The 17,451-nt window shown below is 36.6% G+C and overlaps 2 protein-coding genes across 2 annotated transcripts in view; both read left to right on the top strand.

Annotated features, from left to right (window-relative positions):
- The window catches only part of zgc:103759 (U8 snoRNA-decapping enzyme), a 576,073-nt gene that overhangs the window by 329,010 nt on the left and 229,612 nt on the right, over positions 1-17,451 (top strand). The window lies entirely within an intron of this gene.
- Positions 1-17,451, top strand: part of LOC108233037 (kelch domain-containing protein 8B) — a 149,177-nt gene that overhangs the window by 98,034 nt on the left and 33,692 nt on the right. Inside the window, exons 3-4 of the mRNA XM_017411203.3 lie at positions 2,887-3,051; positions 9,151-9,375. Coding sequence (XP_017266692.1) covers positions 2,887-3,051; positions 9,151-9,375 — 390 coding nt within the window. The remainder of the gene's footprint in view (positions 1-2,886; positions 3,052-9,150; positions 9,376-17,451) is intronic.

Raw genomic sequence — 17,451 nt, 5'->3', positions numbered from 1 at the left:
ACCCTTAGTTTCCTTAATTAGAAGAGATTGGGCATGCTTAGACCACAGCCCAGTTTCCTCTCGTTCTCACACCAAAATGTGGAATTGCTTTGTTACACTACAGGATGAAACATTGTTTCACAATAAAGGTAATAAAATTTTCAGGTTTCTTTTATTTGGGTGATCAGGTACACTGTAAGAAAAAAAAGAGGATATTTATGGTAAATTATCAGCAGCTGTAGTTGCCATAATTTCACAAATGAAAATCTAATGACAATTCAGAATACATTCACAGTAAAGAACTGTTGTTTTTTTACAGTAAATTTCTATTTCAAAACAAAACAAAACACAAAACAGATATTATAAAACTATTTAAGGTAATCCATGTCAAAACAACAGCCATTCTGTAAACCTGATTACAGTCTCCTGGTAATGATTACACTGGAAATGTATTACACAATTTGGTATTTGAACAAAAAGTTCAAAATTATGATAAATTATGGGAAGTATAGTGACACTGTAGAATACGTTACTGTATGCTTATTTTGGAAACAATAAATTTTGCAGTGAAGAGTTGTTTTTATTATAAATTGCTATGAAAAGAAAAGATATTATAAACCTGTTTACAGTAAAGCCTGTCAAAACAATACATATTCTGTTAACTTAATAAATCAGTGCATCTGTATAACACAATACAGTATTTTATTAAAAAGTTTAAAATTACAGTAAATCACTGGTTGTCACGCTTCAATTGTGAAAAATTCAGTGACATTATGGTATGCAGTTTTGGATACCATAAATTTCACATTGAAAAGATGTTGTTTTTTTAATTGTTTATGGTATTTCATGTCAAAACAACACATAGAACCCTCTTTTAGGGTTTTTTCTATGGGGCAAAAATGATGATGACTACAGAAAAGCTAATGACTTTTTGTTGATAATTTAGCACAGTGGTCATCAGAAAAATTAGCTCAGGGGGAACAGTTTATGGGAGCCAGCCATGATTTTGGTAATAATAACTCCATTTAGCGATTCCCTCTGAATTAAATCTGATTGTTGTTGTTTAATCCCCTGACTGACTGGTCGCACAGACCACATATGATCACTTAATTACATTATATAGCAAAACTGACTTACCTTTTCACATGTTGACCATTTCAGCTCTGTTATTACCTTGTTTTATGGCACAAAGGCGCATCATAGGTGGGTTGGCTTCAATACCACTTGCTTACTTGGTCCATTTGCAAATCCCACTGAGGACGCCAGAAGGCGTCTAAGTCCTGACTTGAAGTGTTTGTGAAAGTGCCTTATGACTCCCTCCCTTGCCTGCTCAGAGGGGTAACAGCAGTGGGTCAGCTTCATACCTCCATGTCGCCTTGACTGTTCCACACTTTGTAGCAAGTCAGGAAGAAAGTTATTGGCTTGTATTGCTAATATTACTTATCCGGATTCCTGAGCGCAATTAGTACTGGTTTTTCGACTTCCTGTCATTACCAGATCAGAGTTCTTTCTGAGGGACGCGGTATAACGACTTACCATCCGATTCAATCTCAGTAAACCCGGTTCAGGAGGCAGGGACACTTTGACACTTTCAAACGCTCAGTAGTCAGTTTTCTCATCGCTGTGTCGCACACAGATGCCTGCTTACTATGATGAGTCTAAATGCTGCGATTGGACAGGGATCTGGTGTCATTCAGCCATTTTGAGCTGAGTTACACCTGACTTCTACATCAGATTCTGAATTTATCTATTTATTAAATATTTTTGTGCTTCATAGGAGGCTTTTGTAGGTTTGAAATGGCCCGAGCTATCAGCTGGGGATTACTGCCTTAGCTTTTATTTTTCATATTTTAATTTATCTAGTATTTTAATTTAGATTTTTTATAATCATTACACTCACAGAAAGGATCATGTGAAGTTGTACACAGTCTGCTGATGATGATAGGGTAAAAGTATTTTACAGATAGAGCTGTGTATTCTTTATGTAACAGGCTTTTTAAAGGAGCTTCCAAAGCTCTTTGCAAATTCAGTGATAAACCCTAAAACCTCCTGGTGATCTGGTGATCCTGCCTTGCGGCTTCTCTTCACATCCATGCATAATGCCATGCTTCATGCTATGAAAGTGTTCTTACTGCACCACTTACCTAATTTACAGCAGAAAATTTGGATTTACTCAGTCACAACTGCTGAAGTGCGTGCAGATTGCTGCATTCCAAGGGACAGATTTATTGTTGCTTTGTTGTTCACAGTTTAAGTCACAGCTCTGAGTATCCATCATCTGCCTGGGTGACTAAGCCACTTCCTCTCTATTCCTCGTCTCTCTTTTTGTCGCTTTTCCATGCTTCATCACATTGCCTTGACACAACTTTTGCAGTGCTAATGGGTTGTTAAGATAAAACTTTCATCAGTTCGGTTTTGTTCTGTTATGATCTTGCTTTTTCCTCCTCTGTTTCTTTGCTTTTATCTCGCTTCCCCTGCAGTGTTTCAGCTGGAGCTTCACGTTGGCTTGTTCAGCAGCCCCCCCCCCCCCCCCCCCTTTCCCCACCTTCTCCCTGTATTCTAATGACACTGCAGTAGTTCAAGATGTATCTGTCCTTGAGAAAACCTTAGTCGCGGGTCATTTCTCAGACAGAAAGCAGAAATAAATAATGCAGATTGCTTGGATGAGTGTAGAGTGATGAGTCAGAAAGCAGACATCACAGCTAGAACAATAATGACAGGACAAAGGGGCACAGCAATGCATCATTTTCTGTGGCCGTTTGCAGGTGTGGGCAATATTTTTTCTACAGTTTTTTTTTCATAGTGAACTAATAATGAGTCAGTGCAAAGATTTTTGCCACAATGTTTCAGTAAATAGCAATATAGTATCTATTTTAAAGCGTTTTTCTTGTTTCTGTGTCTCTGCAGATGGAAAGGTGTATGCCATGGGTGGCATGGGAGCAGATACGACACCTCAGGCTTTTGTTAGAGTTTACGATGCAGAGAGGGACCAATGGCAGCTGGTGACGTCCATGCCTACGCCGCGCTACGGGGCAATGCCGTTCGTAATAGGAAACAGAATCTACATGATGGGTAGGATATGGAAATCCTCATCTTCCTCAGCTTTTTTGTGTCAATATTAAAGCAGCTACAAGAATTTTAACATTCATTCAGCTAACATTTACTGTATAATGAAGGCATAAGAAAAGATTCCCTTACAAGTAACCTAGTTTCATTAAAAGCAGCAATACAAAAAAACACTTTTGCTACTGCACTCACCACCATGGTGACAAATACATCTTGTATCAAGATATTACTAACATGCTGCTGAACCTGCTGTTAACAAACAATAAAAAAATGAAATTGAAAACAGTTTGGCATGTGTGTTGCTCAGAGAAACACCTGAATTCAGACACACAAGAGCAGGCTTGGAAAAAAATCTAAATTTGTTTTATTTGAAATTGGAAGCAATCTAAAAAAAGGTCCAAAACAAAAGATCCTCACAATTAAGCTGGCAAAAGGTATTTTATGACTACAGAACCTTTCAAAAAACAGAAAAATATTTCTCTTTTAGTGAATGCACTGCAGTAAGGGTGGCCAGTCATAGTTCATACATTTGTGGGGTCTTTTAAGTTCCATTTCTTGAATAAAGGGATTCTTCTGACATGTGGGAACTCATATTCTGTGAACAAACTTAGTAATTGGTCCACATGACTTCAGGGAACAATAGTTGATTCAATGCACTAATGCCAGAACTTATATTTAAAGAACAGACTTGCAAAGTTAATGAAAATGTCAAGCTTATAATTTTTTCTGTGCAAGTTTTAAACAGTAGCCTCTAAAGTTTAAAAGAAAACACAGATAGACAAATGGACTGAGGTTCTTTCAAACAATAGTGGAAGACTAGTGATGCTATTCTGACTCAGCCAACCATCTTTGTACTGTTTTGTCACTTCAGCTTTGCTATTAGGTCTGTGAATGCAACCAGAGAAAAAGTTTCTGTATTTATATTGTCTACTGATGAGCTTCCCAGTTTTTCAGCAAGCCCATATAACTGCTTTGTCTAAAAGCACCTGAAGGCAAACACTGTGGATGAACTTAAGCAGGTCCAACCTGGAGGTAAAACCTGACAAATGATATAGCTTAACTCAAAGCTGAATACATCAATATTTTGGGGACCATGGGGAAAAAAATTAAATAACAGGGATTGAGTGAAAAAAAATGACAGAAACCAGAAGTTCAGAACAGAATTATGAAGTCCTAAAAGATTTTTATTAAAAGGATATTGGTAAAAGTAATGCAGAAACAAAGTTCACATGCAAGAGTCCAACTTATAATGTTTGCATAGTCAATATGAGCCACATTTTCTCAGAGACAAACTTTGTTTAACTGTGCTTCTAAACCTGAGTATGAATAAGCAACCTCTCTGAATGTTTTAGGTAAATTATCACCTGAATGCATCAAATTCAAACATGTCAGAATGTTGTTACTAATCAAATCCAAGAGAAAATGAAGTCTGTGAAAGACATTTCAATCTACCCTGCTTGGTATTTTTTGAATTTCACAGGACGTGCATCGGGTTAAAGCAGCCTAATCTCGTTATCTTTGCATTTGTGTCAAAGTTGAACAAAATCTTGTGTGTTAAGAAAATACTGTATCATATTTAACAAAAAAGACAGCCAGAGCATCTGATAATACATTGTCATTTGTTTTGTTTGTTGATAGTGCATAGTGAAACAAATTTAAGCTGTCACCCTGAAAAATAAAATGTAATATTTTTACTTTTATTTTGAAGCTAATTGCTTATTTCTGTAACTCTAACTGCCAACTTAGATGTTAATTGCCTAATAAATATTTTTGAAATTATTTTCAGCTAAGACAGTTGCAACCTTTTAGGAATCTTGGACAGAGTTGTTCTAATTTTTTTTCTATTAAATTCCATTCTGATTTGTACACCAAGTGGAAATTAGGTGCAGTGAGTCTGTAAGCCAATCACAGCTAAAGGAGGTAACCTAAACCTAAACTTTTCTTCATTTTATTCTTGAACTGTTGATAATCACATAAAAAAAAATTAAGTAACAATACTGTTTGGCTAATTTATGGTTAAAGTGACCTTTTTATTTATTTATTTTTGCTTTTTTGTTAGTATCCACACAAAGATTCAGAGATTTGCCAAGGGATTTGTGAGTGCCACTCTGTTTTTTTACCAAAAGCTTTTCTCAACTGTTTTTTTTCTGTCTGGCACTTTTAGAGCTGTGAGATGGAAAAACAAAAGTGCATCTCTCAGACTCGAGGAGTCTCAAAGACTTTGAGCAATAACACAGTAGGACTCACTTAAAAGTTGAGATATAAAATAAAAAAAGACATTTGTGTTGAGTGTAAACTAAAAATCCAATTTCCAGATAAATTCACCTTTACCTTTTTGTACATTGTTGTAACCTAAAGTTTACCACCTTTCCTAGAACGATATCCTTTAGGCCATGATGCAATCATTTTATGTCACTGAAAATGTATTTTTGCAAACAGATGACTCTTTCTGCAACACAAGCAACAACACCATAATTCACTGTATAGTAGACGCAGCATCCTGTGAGCAGGAACATTTCCATATCAATATTTGATCTTGTAAAAGCACAAATATCAACAGGGTAAAAAAAAAATTGCGAACAAACTGTGGCTTGACATCTGCATTTGGAACTGCTGCAAATAAATCAAAAGCAGGTTTACAATAAAATGTTATCATTTCTGTTCATATTTGTGGGAACAGAAAAAAGAACATTTATTTTTTCTTATTTAAAAAAAATTGAGCTATGCACATTCTTCTGATCTTCTAAACTGAAAAGATGTCTGAATGTTTGTTTTGCTGGATAATGTGCCCACAAGATTCTTCTTTTTTTCTGTTTTCTCTTTCCCTTGAGACTGAAGAAAAACTGACAAGTTGATGGTCGTCAGTTTTAAACTAAAAGCTTTTAGGGTTGCAGACTGAGAGTGTTTTTGTTCTGGTTGAAGCTTGTCAACACTGGACTTGAATTTCTGTTTAAAATAGAAGCTGTCTGTATAAAGCAGTTGCCTCACTGACCCCAAAGCAGCTTACTACATCTTGTATGTATGTTTTAGACCCTCTGATCATGTGACCCACCAGTTGTTTTGTCAAATGCACCAGGAAGGGGCACAGAAGGTGATGTCCTGGTGGATTACTGGCTTGACAAAGCAGCTGCCTTTTCTGTGGGTCTATATTTTAAACAGAGCTGTCAGAAAAATCAGCAGTGCTTCCATTCAGGTTTTGACCTTTTTCATTCATCAAACTGCCATCAGGTTTATTTGAGCTAGCCTTCAATTTTCCCCTGTGGATTGATGGGATACCTTCAGAGAATTGCAGGATAACATTTCATCCCAGAAAAGGACATAGTTGACATGGCTGTGTGCTTTATGGGAATGTGTCCAGCACAACGCGAGGCTGGACCTTGCTCTTTCTCTTTATGTTGAAAACATAAACATGCAGAAACTGACAGTGCCCTGCTAACAGTTTTATGAGAACTTTACATTTACTGATAAAAAAGCAAATCCCAGAGAGCATCCAAGAATATTTCTTAAAATTATGTTCGTAATATAAAGCTGAGGCAGGATCTACGTAGTTCTAAGCTTTTCTTTTTGCTTTTACAGTCACACAGCTGTTAGAATCTTGTTCTCAAATCTTACCTGTCCAGTCTTATATTTTATATTAGGGTATTTATTGTTCCTTTTTTTGTCTTTTGACAACTTTTGCATTAACATCTTACTGACTGTGACACTACAAAGAACACATTTTTTTGTGTGTGTCTGTAAAAATTGTTCAAGGCTTTACTCAGCTTTCGCTTTAGCTCCTGACAGCTCCATTGATGCTTTGCAAAGGACTAAATGAAGCATTTTGCTGTGTTGCAGGACTGGTAGTACTTTTTTCCAAATTGGAATGGTGTGCTGGACAGCAGTCTTTGTGCAGTGTAAGTCAAGATGGAAAATGGACATTTTTTACCTGCTTCAAAACATATCCAGCAAAAAGAGAACATGTTATTACACTGCATATCAGCAGACTAATCAATCATATTATGGCTGGAGTTAATATTTCCTGGCAAGTGCACAAGACAAAGAAGGGTGGCTAGCTTACAGTGCAGCAACACAATCATAACTCACACAAATTTTAAATAATGGTCTAATCTTATTGTACAATGCTATGCGTAAATATTTATGTCAGGTTATTAACGTCTCGTTGATTTACTTTAGCTCTTCGTCTCCCTCTCAGTCAAGTTGTGCTCGTTTGCTGATCTCGTTGAGATTGTATTTTCATGCTGCTTCTTCAGCTGCTACTCCTCTTGAGGATGACTTAGGATCAGTGGGTATCTGAACCACGTCTGATTTAAAAATCCATAAGGTGATTGTCTGCATTATTATTTGAATTAAGGATTTAGCAGCCGTATCAGGGATGGCGGTCAACTTGTGCAGCTTATCAATGCATTTCAGCAGGTCAGGGATTGAAACTTATTCTGTGAAACAAGAATATAAGACCAACCACACAACACTTATGTATCTTATATTCCAACTAGAATCTATCCATCCATTGTTTAATTTTCTTTACCTGCTTCTCCTTTTTGGATCACGGGGAGCTACTCCAGTAGTCACTGTGCGAGAGGCGGGGTACTCCCTGGACAGGTCGCAAGTCCATCACCCCTCGAACTAGCATCTTATATCTAATGTGCATCTGCAACAACAGGCACAACTTTTAAATAAAGAGCTAAGTTATTAATAAAACTTAATTGGAGTAGAGCTGGGCGATATAACCAAAAATTAATATTGTGATATTTTGGAGCATTATCATGATATACCATATGCTGTATATCTGTATATATTTTAAATTCTCCTTTAATTACTGTTTTAATGTTTAATTCAACACTGTAACTTCATGCAGTGGTGAACTGTGACTCAAAGACATTGATCCTCTCACCCTTGATCACATGATCCAGAAATATAATAGCTAAAAAATGCAAAACTTACAGCCTAAAATGCAAATAAATAAATGTTGATATAAATTCTGAGTTTACAAAGGTGTGTCTGTTTAGTGAATTTATTAGAGGCATCATAAATAAGTTAAATTCCAGTCGGTGCAGTAGTGGGTGGGTTGGATGAATTGCATCAAGGTCCTGGCACCGCTCAGTCAAATGTGAGCCCACACATACTGGTTCAGATTACTGATCATTATGTCAACTGTAAACAAAATCAGTTTCCAACCCCTCTGACACACGGACTGAGCAATCAAGCCTTTTGACAAACAGCTTTTGTCTTGATGTGGAGTATTCAGTCTAATGGTAAACTATTGAGTCTCACAGAAGATCACCCACAGTGTTCTGCTGCAATCAACAGATCTTTTTTCCTCTTTTCTTTCTCTCACACTAATGCTTCCCCCTCAGTTTGACTCCTTTTCTCACTATTTCTATCGATCTCCAAGCCGCCGTGCCCACTCTACCTGACCCTCTTCCCCTTTCTTCTTTTCCTCCTCCACATTCTCCTCTTTGTTTTCCCTCTCTTTACTTTTTCTCTTTGTCACTGTCTCATTTGCTTATTTTTTTTTCCTTTTTTTATTTTTTGCATTTTGTTTATCACTCCCTTTCCTTCAATAAGTCTTTACCTTATCATGCAACTCTTCCAACTTCCGCTTTGATCGCGTATTTCACCCCTGTAAAGTCATTCCTGGTAGCAGTTTCTTCCTTCTTCATTAGAGTCCTTGTTGTGCGCCCGATGCCCTTTCTCATCAATTCACCTTCCTTTTGTTGTTGGATTTCCCAATGTTGGGATTTGTTCAAGTAAACAACTTGTATGCTTCCTGGAGGAGCACCCTGCCGCTTTGCTTTGCTTTTCTAGCCCCCAATGAAATGCAGTCCCAAAATTGGTCTGCATGCTTGGCCGATTTTGACATAAATGTCATTGAAATTATGTGACAGAAGCAGCGAAAAAAGAAGCAAGATCTGAAGTGGAAATAGAGGCAGTGTTACACAGAAAATGTCTTTATGTTTAGTCTAATTTTTTTTGAGGAGGGAGATACTAGAGTCACATCTTTAGCGTCATATTTCTGCAGCTTTAAACACAAATATGTCAGTGAACATCTAAAGCTTTAAGGTAATAAAACTGTGTTGCAACATTCCTCCCTTCCTCTTTTTCCAGGTGGCCGTCAGGGAAAGATGCCAGTCACGGCACTGGAGGCTTTTGACCTGGAGACGAAGAGCTGGACCCGTTACCCCTGCATCCCCAGTCGGAGAGCCTTTTCATGCTGTGCTTCGAACGAGCGAAGCCTCTTCAGCCTGGGGGGGCTTCAGCAGCCGGGGCCTCATAACTTCTACTCCAGACCTCACTTTGTCAGCACCACAGAGGAGTATGATCTGGATCAAGGTAAGGAGTTTAAGTTTATTTCTATAACATGTTTAAAGAACCACAATTGGCCAAAGTGTTTTACAAGGTATAAGCTCAATACCTCAACAATTAAGTTAACTTCAAAAAAACACTAAAAAAGAAAACGCTGAAGAAGATGAAACTGAGTTGTTAAAGCTAAAAGAAGCAGTTGAAAGCTAAAAGAAGCAAAATGCTAACTAAAAGTCAAAAGTAGCAAAACACCAGCTTAGGTCTAAAAGTCGAAAAAAGCTAGCTAAAAGCTAAAATCAGCAAAAGATTAATAATCCAATCTATGCGGTAAATATTTAGTGTCATGCGTCACATGGCACTGCGTAGCTACAGTAGTTGTAACCTTTTCCTAATAATGAATGTATTTACAGATATTTGGTTTTTCCTGGTTTTAATAACCCTATAATGAGTTTAATGTGCAGCATGTATTGAATACTGCAGGTTCTAGAGCACATAATTGGAATGTTTTTATTTATGCACAACACGAGCAGTTACTGAGGCAGTTCAGTTCAAATTAATTTGACAACCTGAGGGCAGTTAACCTGTCTGCCACACACTTGAACATGTTGACATTAATATGCCATGTGAGCGTACTTGTCCTTTTCATCATGGAAAGCTAAATTAAGACACTTTCGCTTTTCTCATCATTTTATCCCCCGAGGTTCACAGACAGCTGTCTGAGTTTAAAAACTTGAAGGAGCCACAAACATAGAAGCACTTATCTTTTTTTCTTTATAGTACTCCAGCTAGCGTAATCAGCTTTCTCAAAAATAGGAGAGACACGAAAACTGAGCACTTCAAGTCTTGATTAAATCCAGGATGCTTACGTTCATTATGTTCTTAGTGCACTTTGTGTTCTGAGTATAACTTGTTTGCTCATGTTGCATTAGATTTATTTATTTTTTCCACCTTTTTTAACAACAATACTTAATTGATCCGATACAAGATAAAAATTATAATTCTACAAAAACATTTAGCTATGTCAAGTATAATAGTTGAGGTAACCAAATTTATTTTTCCGACTTTAATCTTGTAAATAGTGTCCGTCTGAGTACTGGGTCCAAGTTTAGCTGGCATGAGTAGGTCATTTCTGTCAAGTCTGACTGCAAGAGTGATGCAAGGACTATTTTACAAAGTAAAAACCTCAGTCACTGGTTTTAGTTTCACTTAAGTTCCTGAACAGATGCAAAGAGAGTGGTCACCTTTTGTGTGGCTTAAATAATTGCACAAAACTTTCAGTGGAACCATGAAACATCTGATCTGTTCTGTCCTCGTAACCCAACTCATCCATGAGAGGATGGACTCAGTTTAGTCAGATCTTCTGCTGATGAAGGAAAAGATTCCTGATTATTGATGAATTAACACTCAAAGCGTCCCTTAACAATTAAAGTTGTGAATCAGTTAAAACATAACTGACCAATAAATAAATGAAATGGGTGGATTATGAATCCACAGGTTTAAATAAAGCAAAAATTTAAGAGATTTAAATCTGCTACAACAAATCTGTCTTTAACATTATATAACATGGTTTTCAAAAGTTGTGCCAAAATCTGATTAAATTGCATTAAGAACAGGATGATCTGTGCTATGACTAGGTTTAATTAGTTCACATTTTTATTTTGTACTTTGGTGCTAACATCACATCTTGTCCAAATCCCGTCCTAAGCACCATGCAAACAGAACAGAGCGTCCCCCTCATGTATAACAGCCTGTAATTACAACTATTATCAACAAAATGAGACTCCTGATGTTCCACAGATTTTAGCAGCTCTCTGAAAAGTATAATATATTTAATATGCAGTATAATTTTGTTCCTGTTCATGTGATGGATTCAAAATAAATGTGAAGAGATTGTTATTAAAGTTCAACCTTCATGTAACTCAGCCAAAGGGACTTCTGGTTGATGTCCGCTTACAGTTTCTGATGTGCAGAAAACACAAAGCTGCTACTTATCTAAAAAGAAAAATCATCTGTTTGTCTCCATTTTTACAGAAAATATTTCATTTAATTGGTAAACTTGTATTTTTGTAAGCCAACTGCATTACTTTATCTTAATTATATAAAGTAAAGGTGATCTGTTTGACACTAAATCCAAATTTGAGCTCAAAATCTGTAAAAATGACTGAGTTATAGCCATTTTTCTGTTTGCTAAAGTTGATTAACTGTGGCAGACATCTTATATTGGGGCTGACGCCAAAAGTTGAATAAATGTAGACATGATTGTGAAGAGGTTGGTGTTGTACTAAATGACGACTTAGATGCAAACGTTTTAAGGACAAACAGAAACTTTGGTTGGACAACTGACTAAGACATGACTCTTGCAACCAGTTCTGCAGGGCTATTATCGAGCTGCATCTAGCTTAATTCACCCCAACACGCCAACAGGCTGTCACATACTCATTTTGAAATAAAAGTGAAAGCATTTGTACAGATTTCAGCTCCTGAGTAAGCCTTAACTCTCCAAACTCTGAGGATATTATGAACCCACACTCATTTAGTCACTATTTGTCTTCTTCTTCTTCTTCTCCTCGTCATCATTATAGGTAATGCCGAGGCCTTTCTTTGGGAGTCTGACAAAAAACTCTTAAACAAAACAGTTCTGCAATATGGCAGCAAAGACAAGCCCTTTTTTCTGCCTCTGACTGTTTATAAATCACCAATCAAGCCGCCCACATCTTGCAATGATGTGCATATTTATTTATGAAGCTGGCATTGCAGAATCAAAAGAGGCATGGAGCATAATTCAGTGGAGCACTACTCATAAAATGTGTGTTGGACATCTCTTTCAACATGGTGGACATTTTAAATCTGTGTATCAGATATAATTACAAAGTGTGTCTGATTGTTAATTAATATATTGTAATAATTTGAATGAAGCTAATCAGTGTTGCATTAATGGAAATGGCTTGAATTTATTTCAAATGGAAATTTGTTTGTGTTTATTAAATTCTACAACTGCACCAAATCAAACTAAATCTTTCAGTATAGGAATATATTGGTTTTGTATACACTATTGATGTGTACATATGTGTATTGGATTATCTTTCAGGGAGAGAGACAAAGCTATAAGTGCAGAGCAGTGCTGCACACAGCAAGGAAATTCAGTAGACAGTGACAGCTGCGGACTCCACTGATAAACTGCAGGATCACTGGTGATGCTGATTGGATTATCAGTGAGAATAATTCTGTTTTGTTCCCCTGCTGCATCAAACAGAGCAGAAACATAATGCATGGTATCATAATATGATTCCTGTTAATAATCAAACTCTGTTGGGAGTCTGCAATATGGCTTTGCTGGCTTTTTAAGTCATTTTTGGTTGATTTAAAAAAAAAAAATAATTATTCTGTTTCTACGTCAAGAGCTTTTTGTGACAAATTAGATTATAAAGAATACATTGCATTTAAACTAAACAGATATCATAAATATCAGCTATATTGGTAATCTGAATTAAGATCAGGCCTTTTAGTATGCAAGTATGAAGTCATATAAGTGAATATAAACATTAAAATGTATGTAAGTTTTTGAACAGCAGCTGTGTTTTTTTACCATTTGGGACCTTAAACTTTACTTGAGTGTCCATTTAATTAACAGTATCATTCAACACTGAATCCTTCTTCAGTCCCTAAAAACTGTGAGTAGCTTTGAAGTGTCCACACTCAAACTGTGATGATTCATTATCTTAGGATGCAAATCCAGAGCTCATATAATGGTGCGGTGAGTCAGGATTTGATTTAACATATCTAAAATTTAGAGCTTGAAAGAAGAAAAAACTAAATTCTGAAAAAACAAAGAAATAGAACATTAAAATCTAGACTAGATGTATTCGGAAAACGCAAACCTCCGCCAAGGCCATAGAGTCATTAAAAAATTGTAGGATCCGGATTCTGATCCAGAGCACCACCAAAATTTCATCATTAGTTTTTGTTTTTTTGGTGACAATTCCAACATTTCCTGAAGATTTTGTCAAAATCTGTTCATTAATTTTTAAGTAATCTTGTAAACAGAGAAACAAACCAACCAACACTACCAAAAAAATCAATAGATAGCCTCCTTGGTGCAGGTAAAAATCTTCTAGATGAAGCCAAAAGAGGCTAATCCATTTTAGAAGAATTTATATGTTTTATTGGCAATTTTTATTATTAATTTGAGTTCTGACTGATTTATTTCACCTTTTGACAAACCTCATACATAGGCAATCCTTTCCTCTGAGTTACCTAGAAGAATAAAAGTCTACCTCTTTTACTTTTACTTGACAAACTTAAATCAGGTGAGAGCTTGTGTATACTTTTTGTTAAAACAACATATTTATCATCGACACAACTGGCCTACCTCATAATCATGCTTTATGTGCTCATAGGTTTATGATGTCTGCATGTGTGCTAAACTGAAACAAACTACCTGCACTTTAAAACCAACTGTGCTATCATTTCATCAACGATGGATTCAACACTTTTGTTTTATTTTGCTTTTAGCAGCCTATAATACTGTATCTTTGTCGCAGAAATGACTCACTGACAGTTAGAACCAGAGGCTCCATTAACCCTGCATGCCTCGGTTCTTTTTTACAGCACTGACTGCTGACGTGCAAAACATTTAAATGCAAATCATTTGATTAAAGCATCTCAGTAACTTCAGGAAATAAACAGGTAATAAACCTGCTCAGTGTTTGCAAAAACTTACAGGGTTATAACCTCCATTAAGTCACATAATCAGACAACGGTGTCTTTTATATTCACAAATAAGGCTTTTTTTCACTCAATCAAATATGAAGCTGTTTCTTCCTCATATTTTTCTCACTCCTCGTGGGGTTTTTTTTGCCTACACTTCGTATGAATTTGTTCCTGTTGATGTGATTGTTGTTTCTTTGATGGCTAACCTCGTGGTACTTTTATCTCTTGTGTCTCTGCTTTCAAGATCTATGATCTTAACATGTCAGTCACAGTAATGCTGCCCCGGTACATCAGCAAGGAAACACTCAAAAGAACAGAAATGAAAAAGGGACTGACAGAGATAAAAAAGTGAATCCCAAGCAACAAAAAAAGATGTATGAGAAAATCAATTGCACCTGATAAAAAAAAAGTGTGACCAAAAAAAAAAGCTTAAAAGTATTTTTGAAAAACCATATTAGTAACAAATATATCAGAGGTACATCTACTTACTGGAAAAACCTCCAAATATAATGCTTGCAGAAATAAAAATTATATTGTGGATGATCTGTATATGCAATGTGAGGCTATGAAAAGAAGTGTCACTATACTTGGAATTAACAAAGCAACTAATTTAGACCATCCCATTTGAAACATACTGCAGTAATTCATATGTTTTACATGGAAACAAGTCATTTAACCCTCATTGATGCATCACATAGCTTCTCTTTTCTTATACCATCATGTAAAACAGTTTGAGGAATTCAAATTCCAGGTCATGTTGGGCTCAGATTCTGAGACACGTAAACTGGCCACCACTGAGTCCAGACCTTAACCCTATTAAATATCTTTTATCTTTTTTTCAAAGAGTAGCTAAAATTTAAAAGTAGCAAATGGCTAGCTAGAAGAAACAAAAGGCAAGCTAAAAGTAGCAGAATAGTAGCTAAAACATAATAGCCTAATTTCTGACTCAGCATTCACACAAAAAGTTTAAAAGTAAAAGATAACCCATATGAAGACCACTTGGTGTGTGAACGCATGTCTGAACCTTACATCATATTATCATCTAAAGAATATTAAAGATTATAGACAGTGTATTATTCTCATTTTGATAAATTGACAATGTTTTTTATCACCCGCCTAAGAAGGCAGAGCAATAATGTTTTTGTTTTTATATTCATGTGTTCATTTGTCTGTACCATTAGCAAAATTATTATCTCATGAATCACTGAACAGATTTGAATGAAACTTTCAGAAAGTAATCAATGAATTGAAATCTACAGCTGATTATTTTTAGAGTCAAGCCAATTAAAGATGTTCGCCACAGTTAGTTGATCTTAGCCTAAACAAAAATCGCAATACCTCCAGTAAAATCTACAGATATTGAGCTAAAGTCTGGTGTGTTTGTAGATTAGTGTCATTCACAACACAAGGCAACACGAGAGCATGTGAGATACGACAGTATCATGTAAAAGTGTGCATAATCTTATTTACAAGGTTTGACCAAAGTGGCTATTTCTCAACATAAGATGGCGTTTTGTGGCTGATATGAGTTCCTTCAAGGAATGCTATTGGTTTTTAATTTATGTTAAGTGATTGTTGATTTGAAAAAAGATGCTGGGCAAAAATTAAAAGGAAAAAATAAATGAAGAGACAATAAATAAGTAGCGGTTGTGTTTTAATCTGTTCCACTTTTTTTTTTTGCCACTCTGTTTTTCAATCACCTCCCCTCTGTCAGCCGGAGCAGATTATGAGCTTCATTACCCAAAGTAGTTATCTAGGGCTTGTTCGGGAGATTGGGATGTTTGTGAAATGCAATAGGTAACCATAGTGATTGTTTTTTTCCCTGCACGTTTTAGTGAGCAGGCAGCATGGCAGCAGAACACACTGACTGTAATATCAATTTATTATGCGTGAATATTAAACTGATCATCCAACTGACAGGTGCTGCAAGCAGCTATAATTATGTTGAGAAGGAAGTTGCTTCACTGCAGAATAGGTGTGCATGTTAACCAAGATGCTGATTAAAGGACTAGTTTCCTTTTGACTATTAATAGTAGGAAAGCCTATCACACAAAGCCTTTAAATAGACCCTTGGGAGTACTAGCAATGATAGTGTGTGTTTGGGGCTGTGTGTGTGCACTTTTTCGTGTGCATATGTGTTGGAGTGGTGTTTGAAAATGGCAGGGTAACGGTAAAAAAACAATTGCAATATAAGAATAGATTAAACCTTTTATCGTTGCAGCAGAGATTTGCAGCTGCGGTCTGATGTGTTGGAGCATCTCAGGTGGAGGAGCTAGATGGAGGGAGAAATAGGAAAGAAATTCATTATGCAGTGCCATATGTTATGCTGTCATAAGAAGGCATGTACAGAACATGTCATCTGTCCTGGTGGATCAGGCTGCCCTGTAATTTCTCAATAAACACAGAAGAATATTAAAATGTAAACCATGATCTGGTCTGCTTTATACTTCTTAATGCTAATTATTGGTTAGGCTCTAATTTCAGAATTCAGAAACAATACATGCTGACAGTTTTGACTAGACCTCGTTATTGAGTTAGCTTATAAGTGTCGTATTTTTAAGACAAATCTACAGATTCTTGGGCAAAATCAGAAAGTCTGCTTTGGGCCTTCTGCTGACATGGAGGCCCCAGACAACTGCTTAAGCGTGGTATCTCACTGAGCTGTGACTAGTTGGTGAACGGCATTCATGAGGGACTTTCCAGAATAACTTGTGACGTTTGCAGTGGTTCTCAATGTCCTCACATGAATCACAGAGGAGTGTACGTGTGTTTTTCAGTTTTAAAATATACTACATCACGTAAAGGAAACAAAACTATTAGAAGAGTTTTTTTAAATGGCTGTCATTCTAAAAACCAAAAAGTGAGATTAATGTGCAGATTGGAAACAGAAATCAAACGGCAGAATACTGAATACTTTTTTTTTAAAATTTGCTGTAACCTTAAACCTCGACACTTGTTATTCACAGTGGCACCTCCACAAAGTTTTCAGATAATAGGGTGGGGGATGGGGAGGCAGATGAGGATTACTAATAATCTTATAGTGGCACCAAACCGATTTAAGCAGAGTTTTTATGCCGGATTTAAGGAATCTTTCATACTGTAACTTAAAAAAAACAACAGTAACCCCTTGAACCCTGAGGAGAACCTAACCCTAGCCCTGGGCCAAAAGGCCCCAACCGTTCAAACCCTGAGGAGACCCTAACCATAGCCCCGGGCCAAAAGGCCCCAACCCCTCAAACCCTGAGGAGACCCTAACCCTAGCCCTAGGCCAAAAGGCCCCAACCCCTCAAACCCTGAGGAGATCCTAACCCTAGCCCTGGGCCAAAAGGCCACAACTGTTCAAACCCTGAGGAGACCCTAACCCTAGCCCTGGGCCAAAAGGCCCCAACCCCTCAA

This window comes from Kryptolebias marmoratus, linkage group LG8 (assembly GCF_001649575.2).
Source record: "Kryptolebias marmoratus isolate JLee-2015 linkage group LG8, ASM164957v2, whole genome shotgun sequence".
Taxonomy (NCBI): Eukaryota; Metazoa; Chordata; class Actinopteri; order Cyprinodontiformes; family Rivulidae; genus Kryptolebias; species Kryptolebias marmoratus.
Note: the sequence above shows the minus strand (reverse complement) of the source record. Positions and strands in the feature narration are given on the sequence as shown.